Source organism: Bos taurus, chromosome 5, assembly GCF_002263795.3.
Source record: "Bos taurus isolate L1 Dominette 01449 registration number 42190680 breed Hereford chromosome 5, ARS-UCD2.0, whole genome shotgun sequence".
NCBI classification, from domain to species: Eukaryota; Metazoa; Chordata; class Mammalia; order Artiodactyla; family Bovidae; genus Bos; species Bos taurus.
In genome coordinates, this window is record NC_037332.1 from 91,736,785 (window position 1) to 91,758,249 (window position 21,465).

General features: G+C 38.3%; 1 protein-coding gene across 5 annotated transcripts in view; it reads right to left on the reverse strand.

The window, feature by feature from the left end:
* PIK3C2G (phosphatidylinositol-4-phosphate 3-kinase catalytic subunit type 2 gamma) overlaps positions 1-21,465 on the reverse strand; it is a 669,869-nt gene that overhangs the window by 338,058 nt on the left and 310,346 nt on the right. For 4 of the 5 annotated variants that reach the window (XM_059886331.1, XM_059886332.1, XM_010805449.4 and 1 more), the window contains 3 exons: positions 15,495-15,693; positions 6,877-6,999; positions 369-497 (listed from right to left, as the gene is read on the reverse strand). In XM_059886331.1, coding sequence (XP_059742314.1) covers positions 369-497; positions 6,877-6,999; positions 15,495-15,693 — 451 coding nt within the window. The remainder of the gene's footprint in view (positions 1-368; positions 498-6,876; positions 7,000-15,494; positions 15,694-21,465) is intronic. The other variant, NM_001206512.2, reaches the window with a different exon arrangement.

The following is a 21,465-nucleotide window of genomic DNA, read 5'->3' on the forward strand; positions in this document are numbered from 1 at the left end:
CTCTTGCCTGGAAAATCCCATGGATGGAGGAGCCTGGTAGGCTGCAGTCCATGGGGTCACGAAGAGTCGGACATGACTGAGCGACTTCACTTTCACTTTTCACTTTCATGCATTGGAGAAGGAAATGGCAACCCACTCCAGTGTTCTTGCCTGGAGAATCCCAGGGACGGGGGAGCCTGGCGGGCTGCCGTCTCTGGGGTCGCACAGAGTCGGACACGACTGAAGCGACTTAGCAGCAGCAGTAGCAGCTCAGTTTTAGAATAAAATGTCTTCTTGATTTTCTCATTAAGCCATATACTGAACATTATCTAGTTCCAAGGAGGTTTTATTGAGATGGAAGTTTTATTAATCACAAAAGATATACTTACTGTTTTGGAAACAGTGGAAAACAAGTCCAGGCCAATAAATCTGCATTGGTTGCATAGGTAATCCCAAACAATTTTATAGTGAGCATGGATTCCCTTGGAAGTGATTTTATTTCGAGAGGAAAATTGATCCTTAAAATAAAAGAAAAAATTAAGTTGGGCTTCCCTGGTAGCTCAGATGGTAAAATAAAAAAAAAAATTGCCTGTAATGCAGGAGACCCTGGTTTGATTCCTGGGTCGAGAATATTCTCTGGAGAAGGGAATGGCAATCCACCCAGTATTCTTGTCTAGAGATCTCCATGGACAGACCGTGGGGTCACAAAGAGTCAGATACTACTAAGCAACTAACACCTTCGCTTTATTGTGTGTCAAGCACTGTTAACCCTTGATCTCATTAATATTCCCAACAACTCTAGGACACTAGGGCCCAATTACTATGATGTTTTCATAAATATTGCCTTCTAATACAGTGCTGTGTGACACAAGTATTTTAACTATTTGAATTGAGGAATTATCTCAAGTTTTAATGTTTTATCTTGCAAATGCAGAAATATAGCAGAAGTACTAGAATAATGAGATTGATTACTCTATGGTGATTGTTATGATTTTGATACATAAGCTTATTTTTTGAAAATTACAAAAACTTGAGCATCAAGAAAGAATGATTAACATTGTCTTAGGGAATGGGGGGAGGACAGGAAATAACTCATAATGGGTCTTAAACAGTAGTTTGGCTACAACAAGGTGAATAGTTGGAGAAGAATATTCCAAAAAAGAAAAAAAGTGCACAGACAAGGGCATATACGCATGTTGCTGAGGAATGCTGAGTGGTGCATTGTAGCTAGAACAAGAAACGTAGTCAAGTTGGTCTTAACTTGGAAGTTATGAAGGATGCAATTAGAAAGATAGGTGGTTGTCAGAATATTTAAGAACTCTGTATGCCAGGCAAAGGAATTTGCGGTCTTTTTCCTAATGGCAAAAGGAAACGTTTAAATGAGAGAGCTAAAAGCATCGAGAGTTGTTTATAATTTTAAATGTGAACTATTCTGGGTGATGATGAGTTTCCAGGAAATTGGGGGCTGATTGCTGAGATGTAATAGACAATTCCTGGATGTGTCAAGGTGAAGAACATCAAACTCAGACCCTGGATGGATTGTAGATATGGGTAAAAAAAAAGTGGCTAAGGATAAGCACAAGGTTGTTAAAGGTGGAAAAAATTTGAATTTGGGCATCGAATCCATTAATCTATATAAGATTGCCTACAAGGTATAAAGATACTGTAAGACTGGGAGGAATACACCTGGGTGGTTGAAGAAGCTAAGAAGAAAGGGCTTTTGACAGGAAGTTGAGAGATCTGAGGTTCCTAATGGTGGACAGGAAGAAGGGTACCTTTCTTTCCTTTCAGGAGTCATCTTGGCTACATAGAAATGATACAAGAGTCTCAAGAGAAATACAGTGTTTAGGAGAGATAGATTTATGGGTGGCTAGGAAGCTTGTATGGAGAAGGAAACAGCTACCCACTCCAGAATTCTTGTCTGGAGAATCCCATGGACAGAGGAGACTGGCAGGTTATAGTCCATTGTGTCACAAAGAGTTGGACACGACTGAACGACTTTCACTCACTCACTCAGGAAGCATGTGAGAGTTGGACTACAAAAAAGGCTGAATGCCGAAAAATGGATGCTTTCAAATCATGGTGCTGGAGAAGACTCTTGAGAGTCTCCTGGATAGCAAGGAGATCAAACCAGTCAATCCTAAAGGAAATCAAGCCTAACTATTCACTGGAAGGACTTTTGTTGAAGCTGAGGCCCCACACTGGCCACCTGATATGAAGAGCTGACTCACTGGAAAAGACCTTGATGATGGGAAAGACTGGAGGCAAAAGGAGAAGAAGGCAGCTGATGATGAGGGGGTTAGATAGCATCACTGACTCAATGGACATGAATTTGAGCAAGCTCAAGGAGCCTGGGAAATCCTATGGACAGAGGATCCTGATGGGCTACAGTCCATGGGGTTGCAAGAGTCAGACACAACTTAGCGACTAAATCACCACCGGGAGATAGTAGACGACAGAGGAGCTTGGTTTGTTTCAGTCCATGGGGTTGCAAAGAGGTGGACACGACTTAGTAACTACACAACAACAACAGGCAGCATTCAGCCTCAGGAATAAGGAACAGTTAATTCACACCGGTGACCGTAACTGATTCTGAGGAAATACACATCTTTCCCCTCAACATGCTATTCTCTGAGATGGAGCGGTCTAGGTACAGGTGTAAAAAAACATCCAACAAGAGGAAAGACAGAAGAGCTATTTTAGAGGTAAAATGGATAACTAATAATTGACTGACAGCATATTAGTGGAATAGGACAATGACGAACTGAAGATGAATTTCATGCTCCTAGATTATGTTAGTGGATCCCTTTAACTGATAGAAAACACAGATAAGGAATTTGGGGTAGGTGACTTATATGTGGCTTATGGCATACTGCCATTGAGTTAGTAATAACTCAGAGATGTCAATATGCAAACTGCGTGTGGAGATGAGTCAAAGGTTTTGATCCAAATGTTGGTCCTGTGACTAAACAGATGTTCTTCTTTGAGTGATGAATTTAACCTTTTTAAGCCTTGTTTATCTATAAAAAGGAAAACATATTACATTACACAATATGTGATAAATGGTAGACTGTATATCAGCAGTATATTCATTATCCCATCAACAGTGTAAAAACTTGTATTAGCCACTGTAAAACAGATGAAATATAATTCTAGTTAAAACTAAGGGAGGGGACATACATATACCTATGGCTGACTCATGTTGATATATGGCAGAAAACAACAAAATATTGTAAAGCAATTATCCTCCAATGAACAAATTTTTAAAAAAAGGAAGGACATAAAACAAAGGAAAGGCTAAAGAAAACTTATTTTTCAATATTAACAAAATTTAGACTATTGAAAATTAAATTATCACACAGTTATCCAAAAGTTTTTCTTATCTTTCATATTCTTTCACAGTTATAATATTCATTCAATGTAATGTAAACATATTTCTCAGCTTAAAAAGAAGCCCTGAAACTCAACATAAAATGTTGATGATTTTGTAAAATGCACAGCAGTTTCTTGAATATTCTCTTTTACCTGTAATTGACTTTCTATTTAGTTTTCACAATTTTGTGTCAGGATGGAAGTTATAATTTCACTTTATTTCTCATATAATCTGGAATGTTCTTTTTCCCATTGAGTCTCTCTTCTTCATGTGTAACTTCACTTATTAGTGAGCTTTTCAAATCAAGAATGACAAAACATTCGATAAGTTACAGTGGATAGTTACTGACAATGTCCATTTTGTCATTTTTATTAACAAAAATAAATTCTTCCAGAGTAAGAATACATATGGTTATTTATTCATTTTCTTGAATACATATGGATTTTTAAGCCAGAATAATCTCATAGTCACTGAGAAATCTTTTTTATTAACTTCTACATGGCTATTTAAAAACCAAAGGAATGAACTTTACACAAAAAAGGAAGAAAAATACTTTGAGATAATTCAATAAGTGAAGTAAGATTGCTTCTCTATATCTACAAACTTCAAATTTTAACCACATGCTTGCCTCACTCCACTATTTAAAAATGAGTAAAAACTAAAATTTTTCTTAAACATTCTTTGCTTCTATATAAGACAGTTTTTCTAAAATCAGAATAACTTTTTGATAGTGCAATTGGGAGATTTAAAAAGTCACACTGTATAGAATTCCCCTATTAATACTGATATAAAATAATGGACCATCGTAAGGACTTTGACTTTTGTCTGAGTGAAAGTGGGAGACATTTCAGGATTATAAAACAGAAGAGTGATGTAGCCTGACTTACATTTTAAAAGATGTTACTTGAGCTGTTGTATGAGAAGGATTACAAAGGTGCAAGAGAAGTAGGGTGACTATTACAAGGCAGTTGTAGGAATACAGGGGAGATATGATGGTGGCCTAGACAGATGAAAGAGACAAGAAGTAACATTTTGGAAATATTCTGAGGAGAGAGCCAGTAGGATATCTGAGCCATGGGTCTGAGAGAAGGAAATTCAGGCTAAGGATCTGATCTAAACAACCAAAACTGGAAACGATCATCCAGGGTGGCCATTCATGGGTAGGACAAATTTGGAGTGTAAGATCAAGAGTTTTAGACATGTTGAGTGAATAAGTACGAAGTTTGTGACCGATGCTTGGGCTGGTGATATAAATTTGGGAGTTGCTGGCATACAGATGGCATTTAATGCTATGTGACTATAAGAGAAAACTAAGGCCATAAATGTAGATACTACAGAGGAAGCTTAAGGGCTAAGACTATGAGCAGTCTGGGAGAAGAAAAGCATACAGAGAAGGAATGTCCAGTGAGGGAGGCGGAAAGCTAAAAGAATGTGGGAAACAGCTCCTAATAGATTATGTAAGATGAAGACAGAGAGACAAACATCAGATTCAGCTCTGCAGGTCACTGGTGACTCTAACGATCAATTTCAGTGAAAAAGAGATGATGAAAGCCTGACTGGAGTGTTTTAGAGCAGGGGAAAAAATCGAAGAAAGTGAATACAGACAACTCTTTGGAAGGGTTTTGCTGCAAAGGAGAGAGAAAAATGGCATAGCTGCTGTTGAAACAAAAAAGCAATTTTTTTTTTTAAGTTTAAGATTAAGAACTATTTGCAGAATATAAATATTCAGCCTAAGATTTTATATGTTGTAAGAAAGTATGAAAATCACAGTAAAAACCTCAGTTTTGGAGTCAGAGTGCATCTGAGCACTGGTTCTGCCATTTGCTGGTTGTGGGACCTGGGCCAAGTTAATTAAGCTTCATAAACGTCAATATTCTGATCTGTAAAATGGAGATGACAATATCTCTATGCATTTTTGTTATTAAGTTTAGATGAGATAATATGTTTTGGGGGTAAACTCTGATGACTGGAATGCAATAAGCAGTCAAAATCTATGTCACATATTATTATTAAACAAAGTTTATGTCCTCAAATTTACAGTCTAGTAATAAAACATGCAATTAATTGCATTGTAATGGGTATATGTCAATAAAATATATAAAGGATGCTACAGGCCAGGCACCTAGGAAAATGGTAAATGAATATATTTTTAATTAAATAAAATGAAAAGAATTCACATACATACTTCTATATTCAAAATGGATAACCAACAAGGACCTATTGTATAGCACATAGAACTCTACTCAATGTTATGTGCCAGCTTGAATGGCGGGTAGATTGGGGAGAATGGATACATGTATATGTATGGCTGAATCACTTCAGCATTCATCTGAAACTACCACAGCATAGTGAATCGCCTATATCCCAATACAAAATAAAGAGTTTAAAGTTTGGGGAAAAAAAGAGATTTGAAGGATAAAAAAAAAAAAAGAAAGAAAAGAATTCTGGGCTAAAGTAACTAACTCTTGGGGGAATCAGAGAAACTCCACAGGAAAAATAATACTTATGCACTCTTGAAGGACAAGAAGAAAAGTATACCAATGTAGTTATTCCACTAATACTAATAATTTCAATTTCTTTTGAGATTTTTTTTCTCTGAAATTGATTCTAAAATTAGGAAATTTTTCTCTTGAATTGTTTAAATGATGACACATATTTGTCAGTTGAAAACAACCATGGATAAGCTTTAATTAAGTCAGAAGAAAAGTGGAAAGTCAAGTGAAAGTCACTCAGTCGTGTCCGACACTTTGTGACCCCATGGACTATATAGTCCACGGAATTCTCCATGCCAGAATATTGGAGTAGGTAGCCTTTTCCTTCTCCAGGGGATCTTCCTTACCCAGGAATCGAACTGGGGTGTCCTAATTCTAGTCATTGAGCTGGTTAATATATTTTTGGGGAGTCACTTATTACATAAAATTCATTCCCTTGCCAAGCCACATTTACTGGACTTTTACTGTGTCTGGTGCTGCTTTAGTTGTTAGGGAAAAAATTTGAAAATTAAATAAATAAATAGATAAAGATCTTGGTAGGAGTTGATTATCCCAAATTAGATGACATTTTACACAATGCATAGATAGTTACTGTACAAAAACTTGATTGTTTAAGTAAATTTGCAATTGGCTTTTGTGAGAAAATAGAGATTTCATATGTCATTAGGTGACATCTTTCTTCTTTGTTATAACTGAAATCTATCTCCCTCCAACACCAATAGAGGGTATTCCTTTTATCCACAGTCTACAAATGATTAATAATTCTCCTTTCCCCAATTTCCCTCTTTGAGCAGCTCAACAATATAGATTGGATATTTATCTAGATTTTTAAAGGCACCTTTAATCTGTTGAGTTGAAGTCAGTTACCTAGTATGCTTAGCATATTTACCACATCTCTGAATCAAATCAACCAGCTACATTAAAAAAAAAAATTATATCTTTCACTTAGAAAGCAGCAGGGGAGAGGGGAGGTGGAAGGAACCCTGGTCTTTATTAGACAAATAATCTTTCCAGAATAAAGATTAAACTTACGTTTCATTCCAGTTGACCAAGAAAAAAAACAACTTTTTGACAGGAATATTTCTGCAGTTTCTCACTTGGCACAGCTTCTTTCCAGCATATGTAAGCCAACAGGAGAAAGAAAATGCTTTATAGCTAAAAAGAAACAACATTGATTCAATAAGTTGAACACTGTGAAGGAAGCAGTTTTCTATATGGGTCAGTTATTTTATAGTTAAAAGTCAAATGATAAAGTGATGTTTGTTTGTACAGAGTGTACTTTAAAAATTACTAAGAATTTATGTTTTGTGGCTTCAGCAAAATTGCAGAATAATGGGAAGTCCTAGACCTTCTTTCCCCTGCTGGAGACACCAATTTAACAATACATGGATCAGTTTCCTTTGCGAGAAATCCAGAAACAAGTTAAAAGGCTCTTGCACCCAAGCGCAAAACCAGTCACAAAGAAATCAGTAGGAAAATGCATGGCACTCATTTTGCAGAGCCCTTTCTCCCAGCAGAGTGTCATGTGACCAGGAGAGAACTCCTAACTCCCATCTTCTCCCGGGGGTGGGAAAGAGAAGACTGGAACATATGTCTGACATTCAGACTTTTTAGGGGTTTATCCAAGGGACTGGTTTCTCTCTTGCCTGAATCTGAGTGCTGAACAGGAATCGGTGCCAAGTTGGGGGCCTCTGAAAACAAAGGCAGTGAGTGGTCTAAACTAGCACAAACTAACTGACCACTTCCCCCAGCTCAGTGCAAAAGGAATAGGAGAAAACCCCCAACTCCTAGCTTCTCCCTTGGGAAAGATCTGGATTGTGATTCCAATAGGATATGATATCCTCTAGATACCCAGGGGCCATGGATTTAGGAGAACAAAAAAAAGCTGGGAGGCTTGCTGCTGCTCCAGAGGATTTGTGGGACTCATAGGCAGAGGCTGATGCAATCTGATGATCTCTGAATTGGCAGGAAGAGAGGGGAGCAGGGAGAGTGCAGTGTGCATCCAACTGTTTGGCTTTCTTTGGAGGCTGTGTGAGGGTCTGGTTTATGTCTCATCACCAGAGCATCTATGGGACCAGACATACTCTAAATACTGGCTCTCAACTGAGAACAAAACAGAGCTGGGTAGCTTATGGAGAACCAGCAGGAAGGACCACAGGCTGACACTAGATGAAACAAGAAATTCAAGTTCTTGATAAAAGAAGTAAAACCTCTCTAAGTGTGAATCGACACACACAAATCCAGGGAGGATGCACCTACAAGAAAGGTTTGAAAATCACCAAATCTCTAGCTGATTGGTAACATTCGGTCAACCACAAATTGGCATTTGCCATGGATGCTTGCCATCTACCTCTGCAAGGATTAAATCACATGCTACTGCAGTTGCTGACCTACAACACCCCCTGAATGAGTTCAGGGTAGACAGCAGAAATGAGGCACTCTGTGTTTCTGGAAACTGGCAAGGACAGGTCTTATAGATAGTAAGATATTTTCAGAAACTGAGTTTATGAGCCCCATTCTTGATTCTCCTTATATCTCGAAAAGCACCAAAATCCTTCATATCTAGGAAAGCACTAAAATGATCATTTCTCATGACTGGCAGAAGCTTCACGAAACCAACAGAAGCTTTCTACAAAAAATATGTGTTTGATTGCATGTACTCACCCTTCACCAAAGTCACATATATGCTGTCCTTTCCCCCTGCCTCTTTAGAGCTGTTTTTCAGAGCTATCTGAGGTGCTGTCTTGCAGACTGGAGTCCTCATATTGCCCCAAATAAAACTTAACTCACAACTCTCACGTTACGCATCTTTTTTTTTTAAAGCAACAATTCTTTCCTTGTATGAAATCAGTCCATAAGGACTAGGAGAGGTAGCTGTTTTTTTTTTTTTAATGCTCAAATCTCAATACAAAGTAAAACAAGGTATACAATGAAAGAGGAAAACATGGGCCCAACCAAAGGAACAAGATAAATCTCCAGAAGTGAACTGAAAGTTGCTCAGTCGTGTCCAACTCTTTGCAACCCCATGGACTGTATAGTCCATGCATAGTCCTTGGGATTCTCTAGGCCAAAATACTGGAGTGGGTAGCCTTTCCCTTCTCCAAGGGATCTTCCCAACCCAGGGATCGAACCCAGGTTTCCTGCATTGCAGGCAGATTCTTTACCAGCTGAGCCACAAGGGAAGCCCTGAGAGTCAAAATGCATTTCTAAATCATTTCTGAGAATGAAAGGATGAAAAATGAGGTTAGGCTAGATAAACTTGCTATCTTTAAAGTCAATAATTTTGTATGAATCCAACTGACATTACAAAGATCCTCTAGTCATTTCTCTACCAGGTCTCTCAGTGAAAGAACAAAATTAGAAACCAAAGAGAAAATGCAAACAACTCTCAAGTGTTGTTCACTGGAAAGCCAAGTTTATTTGAAGCATATCAACATAAAATGATGCCAGGGCTAGAAAGCAAAGACATTTATAACAGATGAATTAAAGCAACAAGTGCAGACACCGAACTAACACTCTTTTATTTCCCTCAGAAAAGGGTAAATTCTTACCTCACTATATTGACCAACTTCATGAAATTTTATGAATACATCAAAATTGTGGAGAGTTGGTTTATGCTAAAAGAAAAATCGCCAGAAAACAATCTTAAAGAAATGGAAGTATATGGCTGAGTAATACTCCATTGTGTATATGTACCATAGCTTTCTTATCCATTCATCTGCTGATGGACATCTAGGTTGCTTCCATGTCCTGGCTATTATACATTTGAATCAGTTCTAATGAGGTGGATGAAACTGGAGCCTATTATACAGAGTGAAGTAAGCCAGAAGGAAAAACATAAATACAGTATACTAACGCATATATATGGAATTTAGAAAGATGGTAACAATAACCTGGTGTACGAGATAGCAAAAGAGACACTGATGTATAGAACAGTCTTATGGACTCTGTGGGAGAGGGAGAGGGTGGCAAGATTTGGGAGAGTGACATTGAAACATGTAGAATATCATGTAAGAAACGAGTTGCCAGTCCAGGTTCGATGCACGATACTGGATGCTTGGGGCTGGTGCACTGGGACGACCCAGAGGGATGGTGTGGGGAGGGAGGAGGGAGGAGGGTTCAGGATGGGGAACACATGTATGCCTGTGGTGGATTCATTTTGATATTTGGCAAAACTAATACAATTATGTAAAGTTTAAAAATAAAATAAAATTTAAAAGAAAAAAAAAGAAATGGAAGTATATGAACTACCGGACAAAGAATAAAATATGTACATATATACACACACATGCTCAATAAGCTCAGAAAAATAATGCATAAACAAAATGAGAATATTAAAAAACATAAAAATATTAAGAAGAAATTTTGGAGCTGAAGAATACAACAACTGAGTTGAAAAAAATCAATAGGTGGATTCAAGAATATATTGGATCAGGCAGAAGAAAAAATCAGTGAGCTCAAACATACGTATTTGAAATTATTCAGAGAAACAAGAAAAATGAAGAGTGGAGAAAATCTAAGGGACTTACGGGACACAATCAATAGGACAAACAAACACATTATTTGAGTCCCAGAAGATGACTGAGAGAAAAAGGCAGAAAGCTGATCTGAAGAAATAATGGCTGAAAACTTATTAATTGTGGGAAAGGAAATGGACATCCAATTTCAAGAAGCCTAATGGGTTAAACTAGGATGAGCCCAAGGAAGACCATACTAAAACACATTAAAATTAAACTATTGGAAGTCAAACACAAAGAGAGAACTTTGAAAGCAGCAAGAGAAAAGTGATCTGCCACATAAAAGGGATCTCATCAGTTTTTCAGCAGATTTCTCAGCAGAAACCTTGAAGGCCAGAGGGAGTGACATGATATTTTCAAAGTTCTGAAAGAAAAAAAAATACTGTATCTGGCAAAGCTGTCCTTCAAAAATGAAGGAGAAATAAATATTTCCTCAGGTAAAAAGCTGAGGGAGTTCATCAGCATTAGACCTGACTCAACATGAAATGCTAAAGGGAATCCTTCAAGTGGAAATGAAAGGATGCTAGATAGCAACAGGAGAGCATATGAAAGCATGAAAGCTTGCTGGTAAGGGGAAACATATAGACAAATACAGAATACTGTGAGACTGTAATGGTGATACATGAATAACTTTTAACTCTGCTATAGAGTTTAAAAGGATAAAGTATAGAAAACTTTAATGATAACAATATATAAAATTTAAGAAGATGCAATTTGTGGTATTAGTAACACAAAGTATGATGAGGGAAGAAGAGTAGAGAATTTGTATATGACTGAAGTGAAGTATTGAAAAGCAGAGATATTACTTTGCCAACAAAGGTCCGTCTAGTCAAGGCTATGGTTTTTCCAGTAGTCATGTATGGATATCATGTGTAGAAAGCTGAGCACCGAAGAATTGACGCTTTTGAACTGTGGTGTTGGAGAAGACTCTTGAGAGTCACTTGGACTGCAAGGAGATCCAACCAGTCCATCCTAAAGGAGATCAGTCCTGGGTGTTCATTGGAAGGACTGATGCTAAAGCTGAAACCTCAATACTTTGGCCACCTCCTGCGAAGAATTGACTCATTGGAAAAGACCCTGATGCTTGGAGGGATTGGGGGTAGGAGGAGAAGGGGATGACAGAGGATGAGATGGCTGGATGGCATCACTGACTCGATGGACGTGAGTTTGAGTGAACTCCAGGAGTTGGTGATGGACAGGGAGGCCTGGCGTGCTGCGGTTCATGGGGTTGCAAAGAGTCGGACATGACTGAACTGAACTTAAAGTGAAGTTATAACAAAATTTTAAAAAGTGAAGTTATTATTAGCTTAAAACAGTGTTTTAAATATAATATGTATTATGTAAGGCCCATTGTCACCACAAAGAAAGCAACCACAATATAAATGATACACAAAAGAAAATAAGAAAGGAGTTGAAGAGTTTATAAAAACTCATCAGGACACAAAGGAAAGTGGCAAGACAGAAAAAGAGGGACAAAAATGCTACAAGACAGAAAATGATGCAAAAAAATATGGCAAAAGTAAGTCCTTCTCTATCATTAATTATATTAGATATAAATTAAATTCTACAATGAGAAGAAACAGCATAACGGAATGGATTAGTAAACAAGATCCAACCATATGCTGTCTACAAGGGATACACTTTAGATTTAAGGACACCCCTGAAAGTGAAAGGACATATATATATATATATATATATATATATATATATATAATATATATATATATCATATATTCCATATATGATAATCAAAAGAGCAGGATTGACCATACCTATGCAAGACAAAATAGACTTTATGTTAAAGCTGTCACAACAGACAAAAACATTATATAATGATAAAGAGGTCAATTTACTAAGAGGATACAATAGCTGTAAATATACATGCACCCTAAATTGAAGCAAATGTATTAAGCAAACATTGAAGGGATGAAAAGAACTAGAAAATAACATAATAATAACAGAAGATCTCAATACTGGTTACAATTAATAGAACAAGCAGACAGAAGCTCAATAAGGAAGAGGGTTTTAATTACACTATAGTCCAAATGAACCTAATAGACATTTATAGAACATTCCACCTAACCTCTGGGCAATATGCATTCTTCTCAAGCTTGGATCTTTCTCTAGCCCAAATCACAAAATTGGTTATGGAACAAGTCTTGATAAATTTAAAAAAATTGAAATCATACCAAGTATATTTTCTGACCACATTGGAATACAAGTAGAAATCAGTGGCAGAAAAAAAAAAAAAAACTGGAAAAATTCTCAAATTAATGTTAATTAACACTTCTTAGTTTCTGTTTCTTTTTTTTATTTTACTGAAATATAGTTATTGTACAATATTACATTAGTTCCAGGTGTACTACATAATGATCTGATGTTTGCATACATTATGAAATGATGACCATGATAAGTTAAGTAACCATCTGTCCTCATGCAAAGGTATTACAGTATCATTGATCCATGTTTCTTATGGTGTATATTATTAATACATCCATGTGACTTATTAGTTATATAACTGGAAATTTATGCCACTTAATCCTCCTCACCTATTTCATCCCCAACCCACCCCTTTGCTTCTGGCAAACACTTGTTCTCTGAGAGTCTGTTTTCATTTTGTTTGTTTTTCAGATTCTATATAAGTGAGATCATGCAGTAGAAATGAGTACTTTTGAACAACCAGTGTGTCAAACAGAAATCAAAAGGGAAATTAGAAAATATTGTAAAATGTGAAAACACATACCATAACAAAACTTATGAGATATAGCAAAATCAGTGCTAAAAAAGAAGTTTAAAGCAATAAATACTTACATTAAAAGAAGAAAGGTCAAATAAAAACTACAATGAGGTACCACCTCACATTGGTCAGAATGGCCATTATCAGGCAGTCTACAAATAATAAGTGCTGGAGAAGGTGTAGAGGAAAGGGAACTCACCTACAGTGTTGGTGAGAACGTAAATTGGTATTGCTACTATTCAGAACAGTATGTAGATTCCTTAAAAAACTAAATATAGAGCTACCATATGATCCAGCATACCATTCCTGGCCATATATCTGGAGAAAACCATGCACCCCAATGTTCACTTCAACACTATTTACAGTAGCCAGGACATGCAAGCAACCTAAATGTCCATCAGTGGAGGAATGGATAAAGAAGATGGGATACATATATACAATGGAATATTAGTCATAAAAAGAATAAAATGATGCCATTTGCAGCAACATGAATGAACTTAGAAATTTTCATACTGAGTAAAGGTAGATAGAGAAAGACAAAAATTGTGTGATATCACTTATAAGTGGAATCTACAAAAAAAAGTACAAATGATCTCATTTGGGCTTTCCAGGTGGCACTAGTGGTAAAGAACTCACCTGCCTATTCAGGAGACGTTAAGAGATATGGGCTTGATCCTTGGATTGGGAAGATCCCCTGGAGAAGGGAAAGGCAACCCACTCCAGTATTCTTGCCTGGAAAATCCCATGGACAGAGAAGCCTGGTAGGCTACAGCCCAAAGGGTTGCAAAGAGTCAGACACAACTGAGGCAACTTAACACACACACATGATCTTATTTACAAAATAGAAATAGAGTCACAGATGCAGAAAACAAACTTATGGTTACCAGCCAGAAAAGTTGGGGAGGGGAGGGATAAATTGGGAGACTGGGATTGATATATACACACTACTATATATTTATAAAGTAGATAACTAGTAAGGACCTACTGTATAGCACAGGGAAGTCTTTTCAATACTCCGAATGACCTATACGGGAAAAGAATCTATAAGAGTGGATACATGTATATGTATAACTGATTCACTTTACAGCAGAAACTAACACAACATTGTAAATCAAGTATGCTGCAATAAAAATTTTAAAAACAGATTTAAAAAATTAAAAATGAAAGAAGTTCCCAAATAATCTAAATCTATACTCAAGGAACCAGAAAACAAAGAACAAACTAAGATAAAAATTAAAAGAAGAAAGAAAATAATAAAGATCAGAAACAAAATAAGTAAAACAGAATAGAGAAACAATAGAAAAATAAACAAAACTAAATTTCCCACGTACATAAATAGCTCTATGTATATAGCTTTCTGAGTACTTATCTGGCTACATAGTTTTTCCAGGTGAATTAGAATAAATAAGGATATCCTAAAGGTTTAAAAATTATGAAAACATTCGAGTAGCAGTTTGTAACATTACACATCATCCTCCTAAAATACTTCATAAAATTAAGAAAGAGAATAAGTGTAAAAGAATCATCCCATGGGTTTTAAAGAAAGTTTATGTGAGATACATAGATGGTCGTTTTTCATTTTTACATACAAAGGTAAAATTTTTGTTATAATTGACTCATAAATTTTGCATAGTTTCCATTTGCAAAAATACAGACCAAGATAAAATTATTTCTGTTTCTTTTAGCCTTTCTTTGAGATGCTAAGTGCAGTGGGTACAATAAATCCATTAGAAAATTACTATTCTCTTATCACCTTAATTTGATTTAATCAGTATTCTCTTACAGATTTAATCCATAAGGAATTTAAAATAATTATTATAATATTATTCTAATTATGTTATTCAAGAAAATAGCACATAGCAGAATTAACCTCAAACCCGGCAATGCTCCATGCATAATTGTGGTTAATTTCTATTGTAACTCAAGTAACTCTTGGCTAATTTTCACTTTATCAAGGTACTAATCTCACAAAATATTTACCACTCACAACTTGATAGGGATCAAGTGATTTCTTTCTATTCTTAAATACTCTCCATCTCCTTGTATGTGTGTGTGCATTCTCACCCTGTGTTAATTGGCGTAAGTCATTTAAACTCAAACATAAAAAATGAAAAATTTAGGGCAATCACCATGTGAGGATGGGCACTTTCTGTTTCTCTTATGATATACTGACAACATGTAGTTATTTTAAATAGAATGGGAGAAGACTTGAGGGAAAACGAATGTGCACTGGACTGGAAATAAGTGTGAATGATTTTAAAAACATAGATACATCCATGCCGATTAAATTTCAAGATGAAATACTTGCTTCTGCAAATAAGAACAAGGCAAATATATTCAATTAGAAGCGACACAAAACTAATTAACCCTTTTGTGGAAAAGGCATCACAACTCACCTGTGCACCCAGGTTTCTGGAATATTGTGAGCTGCATACACTGTGAAGCTAAGGTGGGAATGGAGCCCAAGATTTACACAGGAGACACTATACAGAGGTGCGTGTAGAGGCTGGAAATCTGCACAGAAGCTGCTGCAATGGATATCAATTAGCTGACAGATGGATGTGGATAGTTCGGTTGTCACTTTCTCTATCAAACCTGGGGGGAGGGCGGGGAGAGGGATAGAAACCAGGTCATCTATGAAGGGTCATATTTATCACAAACCATTCTTCACAGCTTTGAAAATTTTTATAACAAAATTTAAAGAAAACTGAATTAAAATGACCCTCTATCAACTGAAGCCAATTAGCCATCTGTGCCTCTGTATGCAGTCTGGGGTAGCTGCTACAGTGTAATTAATCAGCTTTCATTTCTTCAATTGCATAAATTTGGGAAGTGCAGCCTTTAATCACAAATCATAATTCTGGGTTATCAATTTGGCATTCTGATCAACTATAATTCACAAAATTTTTGGTCTAGATTATTATTGTTTAGAATTAATGTTCAGACAAGGGACATGTTTTCTGTGTGGTTTATACCTACTTTAAACAAACTCCATCTAAGGAATTAATTATAATAAGTTTGATTATGCTATGTTTGCCATTAACTGAACACTAATCATACACATTATGTTGCCATAAAAAGAGTGAAGGAAAGTTATGTCCAACCTAGATAGCATATTCAAAAGCAAAGACATTACTTTGCCAACAAAGGTCCGTCTAGTCCAGGCTATGGTTTTTCCTGTGGTCATGTATGGATGTGAGAGTTGGACTGTGAAGAAGGCTGAGAGCCGAAGAATTGATGCTTTTGAACTGTGGTGTTGGAGAAGACTCTTGAGAGTCCCTTGGACTGCAAGGAGATCCAACCAGTCCATTCTGAAGGAGATCAGTCCTGGGTGTTCTTTGGAAGGAATAATGCTAAAGCTGAAACTCCAGTACTTTGGCCACCTTATGAGAAGAGTTGACTCATTGGAAAAGACTCTGATGCTGGGAGGGATTGGGGGCATGAGGAGAAGGGGACGACAGAGGATGAGATAGCTGAATGGCATCACTGACTCGATGGACGTGAGTCTGAGTGAACTCCGGAAGTTGGTGGTGGACAGGGAGGCCTGGCGTGCTGGGATTCATGGGGTCGCAAAGAGTCGGACATGACTGAGTGACTGAACTGAACTGAAGTACATGGCTGGTATCCAAGGTAAGTTTAGAATAAAAGATTTATGACATTTACTATATTTCTTCAAAATCAAAACTTTATTCCAGTTTCACCATTAGTTATTTATAGGGAGTCTATTGATTATGTAAAGCTGAATTGTCATGAAGGAAGAAAAAATTAAGAAAAAAATGAAGAAAAATGACTAACTACAGGGACCAATAGATTTGAAATGTCTGCTAGATTCCATGCGAATTTAGTTTAGAGCACATGAAAAGCGTCCCCTGATCATTAAATTTAAGGTAAATTTTTCTGAGAATGGTATTCTCCCTCTCTTTAAACTTTCTGTTGGACAAATTCCAACCTGAGTGGGAGGAAGCAGAAAAGGCTGATGAAATGGAGTAGGCAGAACTGGTGGACTTTGACAGGAATCTGGCGCCATTAGGATGGAGAAACCTGAGGATGATGAATGCCATCTCCAGGTAGGACTCGCTGTCAGACCCTTACAGGGAAGGTGAATAACACTCACTGCTGACATTTTGTATGCAGTAGTCAATGCATTGGAGAAGGCAACGGCACCCCACTCCAGTACTCTTGCCTGGAAAATCCCATGGACAGAGGAGCCTGGAAGGCCGCAGTCCCTTGGGTCGCTGAGGGTCGGACACGACTGAGAGACTTCACTTTCACTTTTTACTTTCATGTATTGGAGAAGGAAATGACAACCTACTCCAGTGTTCTTGCCTGGAAAATCCCAGGGACGGGGGAGCCTGGTGGGCTGCCGTGTATGGGGTCGCACAGAGTCGGACACGACTGAAGTGACTTAGTAGCAGCAGTAGCAGCAGCAGTCAATGCATCGAAAATCATAAGACGCTCATGACTTGCAATTATTTTTAATATTCAACTACGCTGTTTCAGAAGTTAGGTGAATAACCTCGTGTAAAAAATTGTATGCAAAACCGATACAATATTGTAAGGTAAAAAAAAATAATAATTTTTTAAATTGTATTTTAAAAATTATTCCCTTTTTACCTAGAAGAGGAAACGCTTTAAAATGGACAAATATTTAGGTGACAAAGAGTTTTAAGAGATGAATGTATAATACGAAGTGTTATCAATGGAGCCCTCCTACTCCTCTGGGTCACTTCTGCCTGACTTTGCTGACAAGTCTCGAAGGTCGGGGGTTGCAAGGCTCCTGTGGTTGTGATCAAGACCCCTACTTCAGGCCTTGTTCAGTCCCGGCAAAAGGCCTCCTTAAATCCCACAGGCGGGTCTAGGTAGACGAGAGTGAGGCAGAAAACCCTGCGTTCTTCTATCCATCCTGGGCCAGAAATATGTACGGAAATGCCGTATTTCAGATGTTTCTCCTTTTCGGCCGCCTTGTTCTGGAGAAAGTAAATGAAAAGGCAGTGCCACCAGTGTGGGGAAGACAGAGGCGGAGGAACCATATTCTTGGCGGCGGTTCCCACATCGGGAACGGTCGCCGGGCTGCGGAGGAGAGCCTGCCGGAGGAGAGCTGGTCCTCCAGGCGGTACTTGGGAGGGAGACACTGTGTCTGGAGGCCTGAAGCCAGTGCTGCTGAGCATCCGCAGCAATCCTCGGCTTCTGGGCGGGACCACGGGGAACGTGATGGGGCCCCGGCGGAGGGATGGGCGGAGCCAGCCTGTGTGGGGAAAGGCAGAAGATTCTCTCCCCTGCCTCCGCACATGGTTGCTGCTCCAGAAGTCAAGCCTCCATCTGACTTCCGTCTCGGGTTACCGCACAGCCTCCATTTCCAGGAGGAAAAGGGCCGACACAGGAGCTGGTCGGCCTCGACGGGCAGCCTTTCCCCAGCAGGGCTGAACTAAGTTTTAGGCTGAACACGCCTGGCAGGTGTTTGCAGATGATGACTGAGGTTTCTGTAGGGCAAGGAAGGGACTGATGGACAATTTCCTTGCATTTCAACCCCAAGCTTGCTAGTTGGACACCAGCTAGTTCTGGTTCACGACTCCGGGGTCAGAGTGCGGGCCTTTTCAAGCGAGGCGTCTACATGGTACTGGGAGTGTCAGTTGCGGAGTAGGGCTGCGTGGCCTTGGCTTTGTAGTGGTCCGGCCTGAACGCCTGTTCTCGCTCTCCAGACTGCAGGTTCTTAGCCCACTGGTTGGGCAGGGCTGGTGGTGTTCACCTGTCCCAGATGGGGTCCCGGATGCCAGGGCCAGGGTGGGCTCCTTCCTCGCCCTCCCTCCCCCCACCCTCTCCCTACCCCTCGGGCGGCTGGGTCATGTGCAGCCGTGAGTCCCCAAGACCACAGCCCAGAAGAGCAAGGTTGCCAAGCCCTTGGCAGCTGAGGAGACGTTGACAGAACAAGTAAGCGCATCCTTAGATCTTATGTTCTCAAGATCTGCTGTGATTTTTAAAAAATTCTCATAACATTTTATTTTACTTACTGTACTATATTTTAAAGGTTTTTATATTTTATATTTTAAAATATATTTTTATATTATGAGGTATAGAAAAAGAAATGTCTATTAAGATTATGAAAGGGGCCAAGTGTGGGGGCGGGGTTCCCCGGGTGGTCCAGTAGTTAAGAATCCGGACACTTAAACTGCAGTAGGTGCGATTCAAGCTAAGATCCTACCAGCCACGCAGTTCGACCAATAATAATAATAATAATAATAATGATAAAAAGATGATGAATGGAACAAGTGGAACAAGTCACAAATTTGGTATAAGCATATTCAGTGTGGAGTCGCATCACACAGCACTGTTTTTTTGAGACACGTGCACTTTCTCATGAGTAGTTTCCAAAACGGAAATTGCTTTTTGGTTCTTGTGTGCTGTGCTTAGTTGCTCAGCCCTATAGGACTCCTTTCAACCCCATGGATTGTAGCCCACCAGATACTTCTGTCCATGGGGATTCTCCAGTGAAGAATACTGGAGTGCATTGTCGTGCCCTCCCGCAGGGTATCTTTCCCAACCCAGGAATCCAACTGGGGTCTCCTGCATTGCAGGCAGATTCTTTTGGTTCTTAGTCGGTTTGAAAAGAAATTAGCAGAATGAGCTAGACGCTTCCTCCAGTAGTATGTGTGCAGTGTTCCATTGCCCAGGAAAGAGGCCAGCTTCTGCATGGAGCTTCTTCCCACATCCTGTCCCTCAGTAGCTCTGCCCATAATTAAACATTTTGTTGTTGTTGTCCAACACATGCTATTATTCACTTAGTTATTCATAAATTTGTACAAAATTTATGAGATGGCCAAATTCTACTCACTTGCTGTGTTTCTAAAATTGTGCCCTTTGTTGAAACAGCCTGAGGTGACATGCAGAGTGAAAGAGCTCTAATTAAAATTCTCTGAGAAATCAGCAGTAGCAATTAATGAAACAGAAGAGGAAAGGAGCATAAAAATAGTCTTTAAAGAGGCCTCATCAAACTCTGGAGGCCAACCAACAGGGTTTCTCTTGAACAACAGGAGGCAGAGAATTATAAATTTATAAAAACATCTTGTTTCTCTGGTCCCCAAATTGTATTCTGAAGCAGGAAGTACAGACTTCTTGTTAATAATTCCCAATCTTGTCCAAATTAATGCACGTTAAAATAAATCATAAAGTTGAGTTAGAGATCTCATTAATTGAAGCCCCAGCACATATTTTAGAGAATCTTAATTATTGGGCTAATTACTCAAACTCCACTTTTTACTTTTTTGCAGAAAAACAGTTCTAGATTAGAATTTGCTTCTTTGAGGTAGTAGTGTAGAGATGTGTGCTTCTTCCAGAACTCTGGGTGAAGAATGCATTTTTAGTTATCATCGGGAATATATTAAGGACTTAAAGTACTGGGCTTGGTGAAATATGGGAAAATGTTTATTGCACCTGATTTTGCAATGAGAAAAGACTTGTAGTAACAGGAAATAAGCAATGACAATATATAGGTGATTAAAATGCCTTAATTAGGATGTTTTGTTTGCATTTTTATGGAAATAAGGGAGTAAGAGTACATGACTTTATTCTAGTGTACTTTTGAATGGAAAACAGTCTCTGTGTTGCTGCTGTTTGTCACTTTCTGTATTTCTGTTCAGTGAAGTCTGTGTTTTCCTTGCAAACATAATCTGTATTAAAATCTGGTTTGTTTTTCATGTTCCAAATAAACTTTGTTTACACAAACAGGCAGCATGCCAGATTTAATGAATGCTCGTGTAGAGCACAGGTATGATTAGATCTCTTAGCTTCAAAGTATATTGCGAAGAATCCATAAGAATATTAAGTATGAGAATCAGAATCATCAATAATAGTGGCACCCCACTCCAGTACTCTTGCCTGGAAAATCCCATGGATGGAGGAGCCTGGCTGGCTACAGTCCATGGGGTCGCTAGGAGTCGAACACGACTGAGCGACTTCACTTTCACTTTTCACTTTCAGGCATTGGAGAAGGAAATGGCAACCCACTTCAGTGTTCTTGCCTGGAGAATCCCAGGGACGACGGAGTCTGGTGGGCTGCCATCTATGGGGTCGCACAGAGTCGGACACGACTGAAGTGACTTAGCAGCAGCAGCATTGTTAGATCAACATTTTGTGTAAAGAGGATTCTAGACTTTTATTTCAGAGTACTTAAATAGAAAGCAACTGCATGTATATACGGATAAATGTTCATTTTGCTGTCATTTCAGCACTCTTCCTTTCTGCTTTTTAAACTACTGTAAGGTGTTTCTATATAATAAAATACTAGAAAATATATTTATCTTGTAGAATGAGAAGTATGATTCATGAAAAGTTTATGAGAGCTGCAGATGAAGAATTTTTAATTCAGAATTA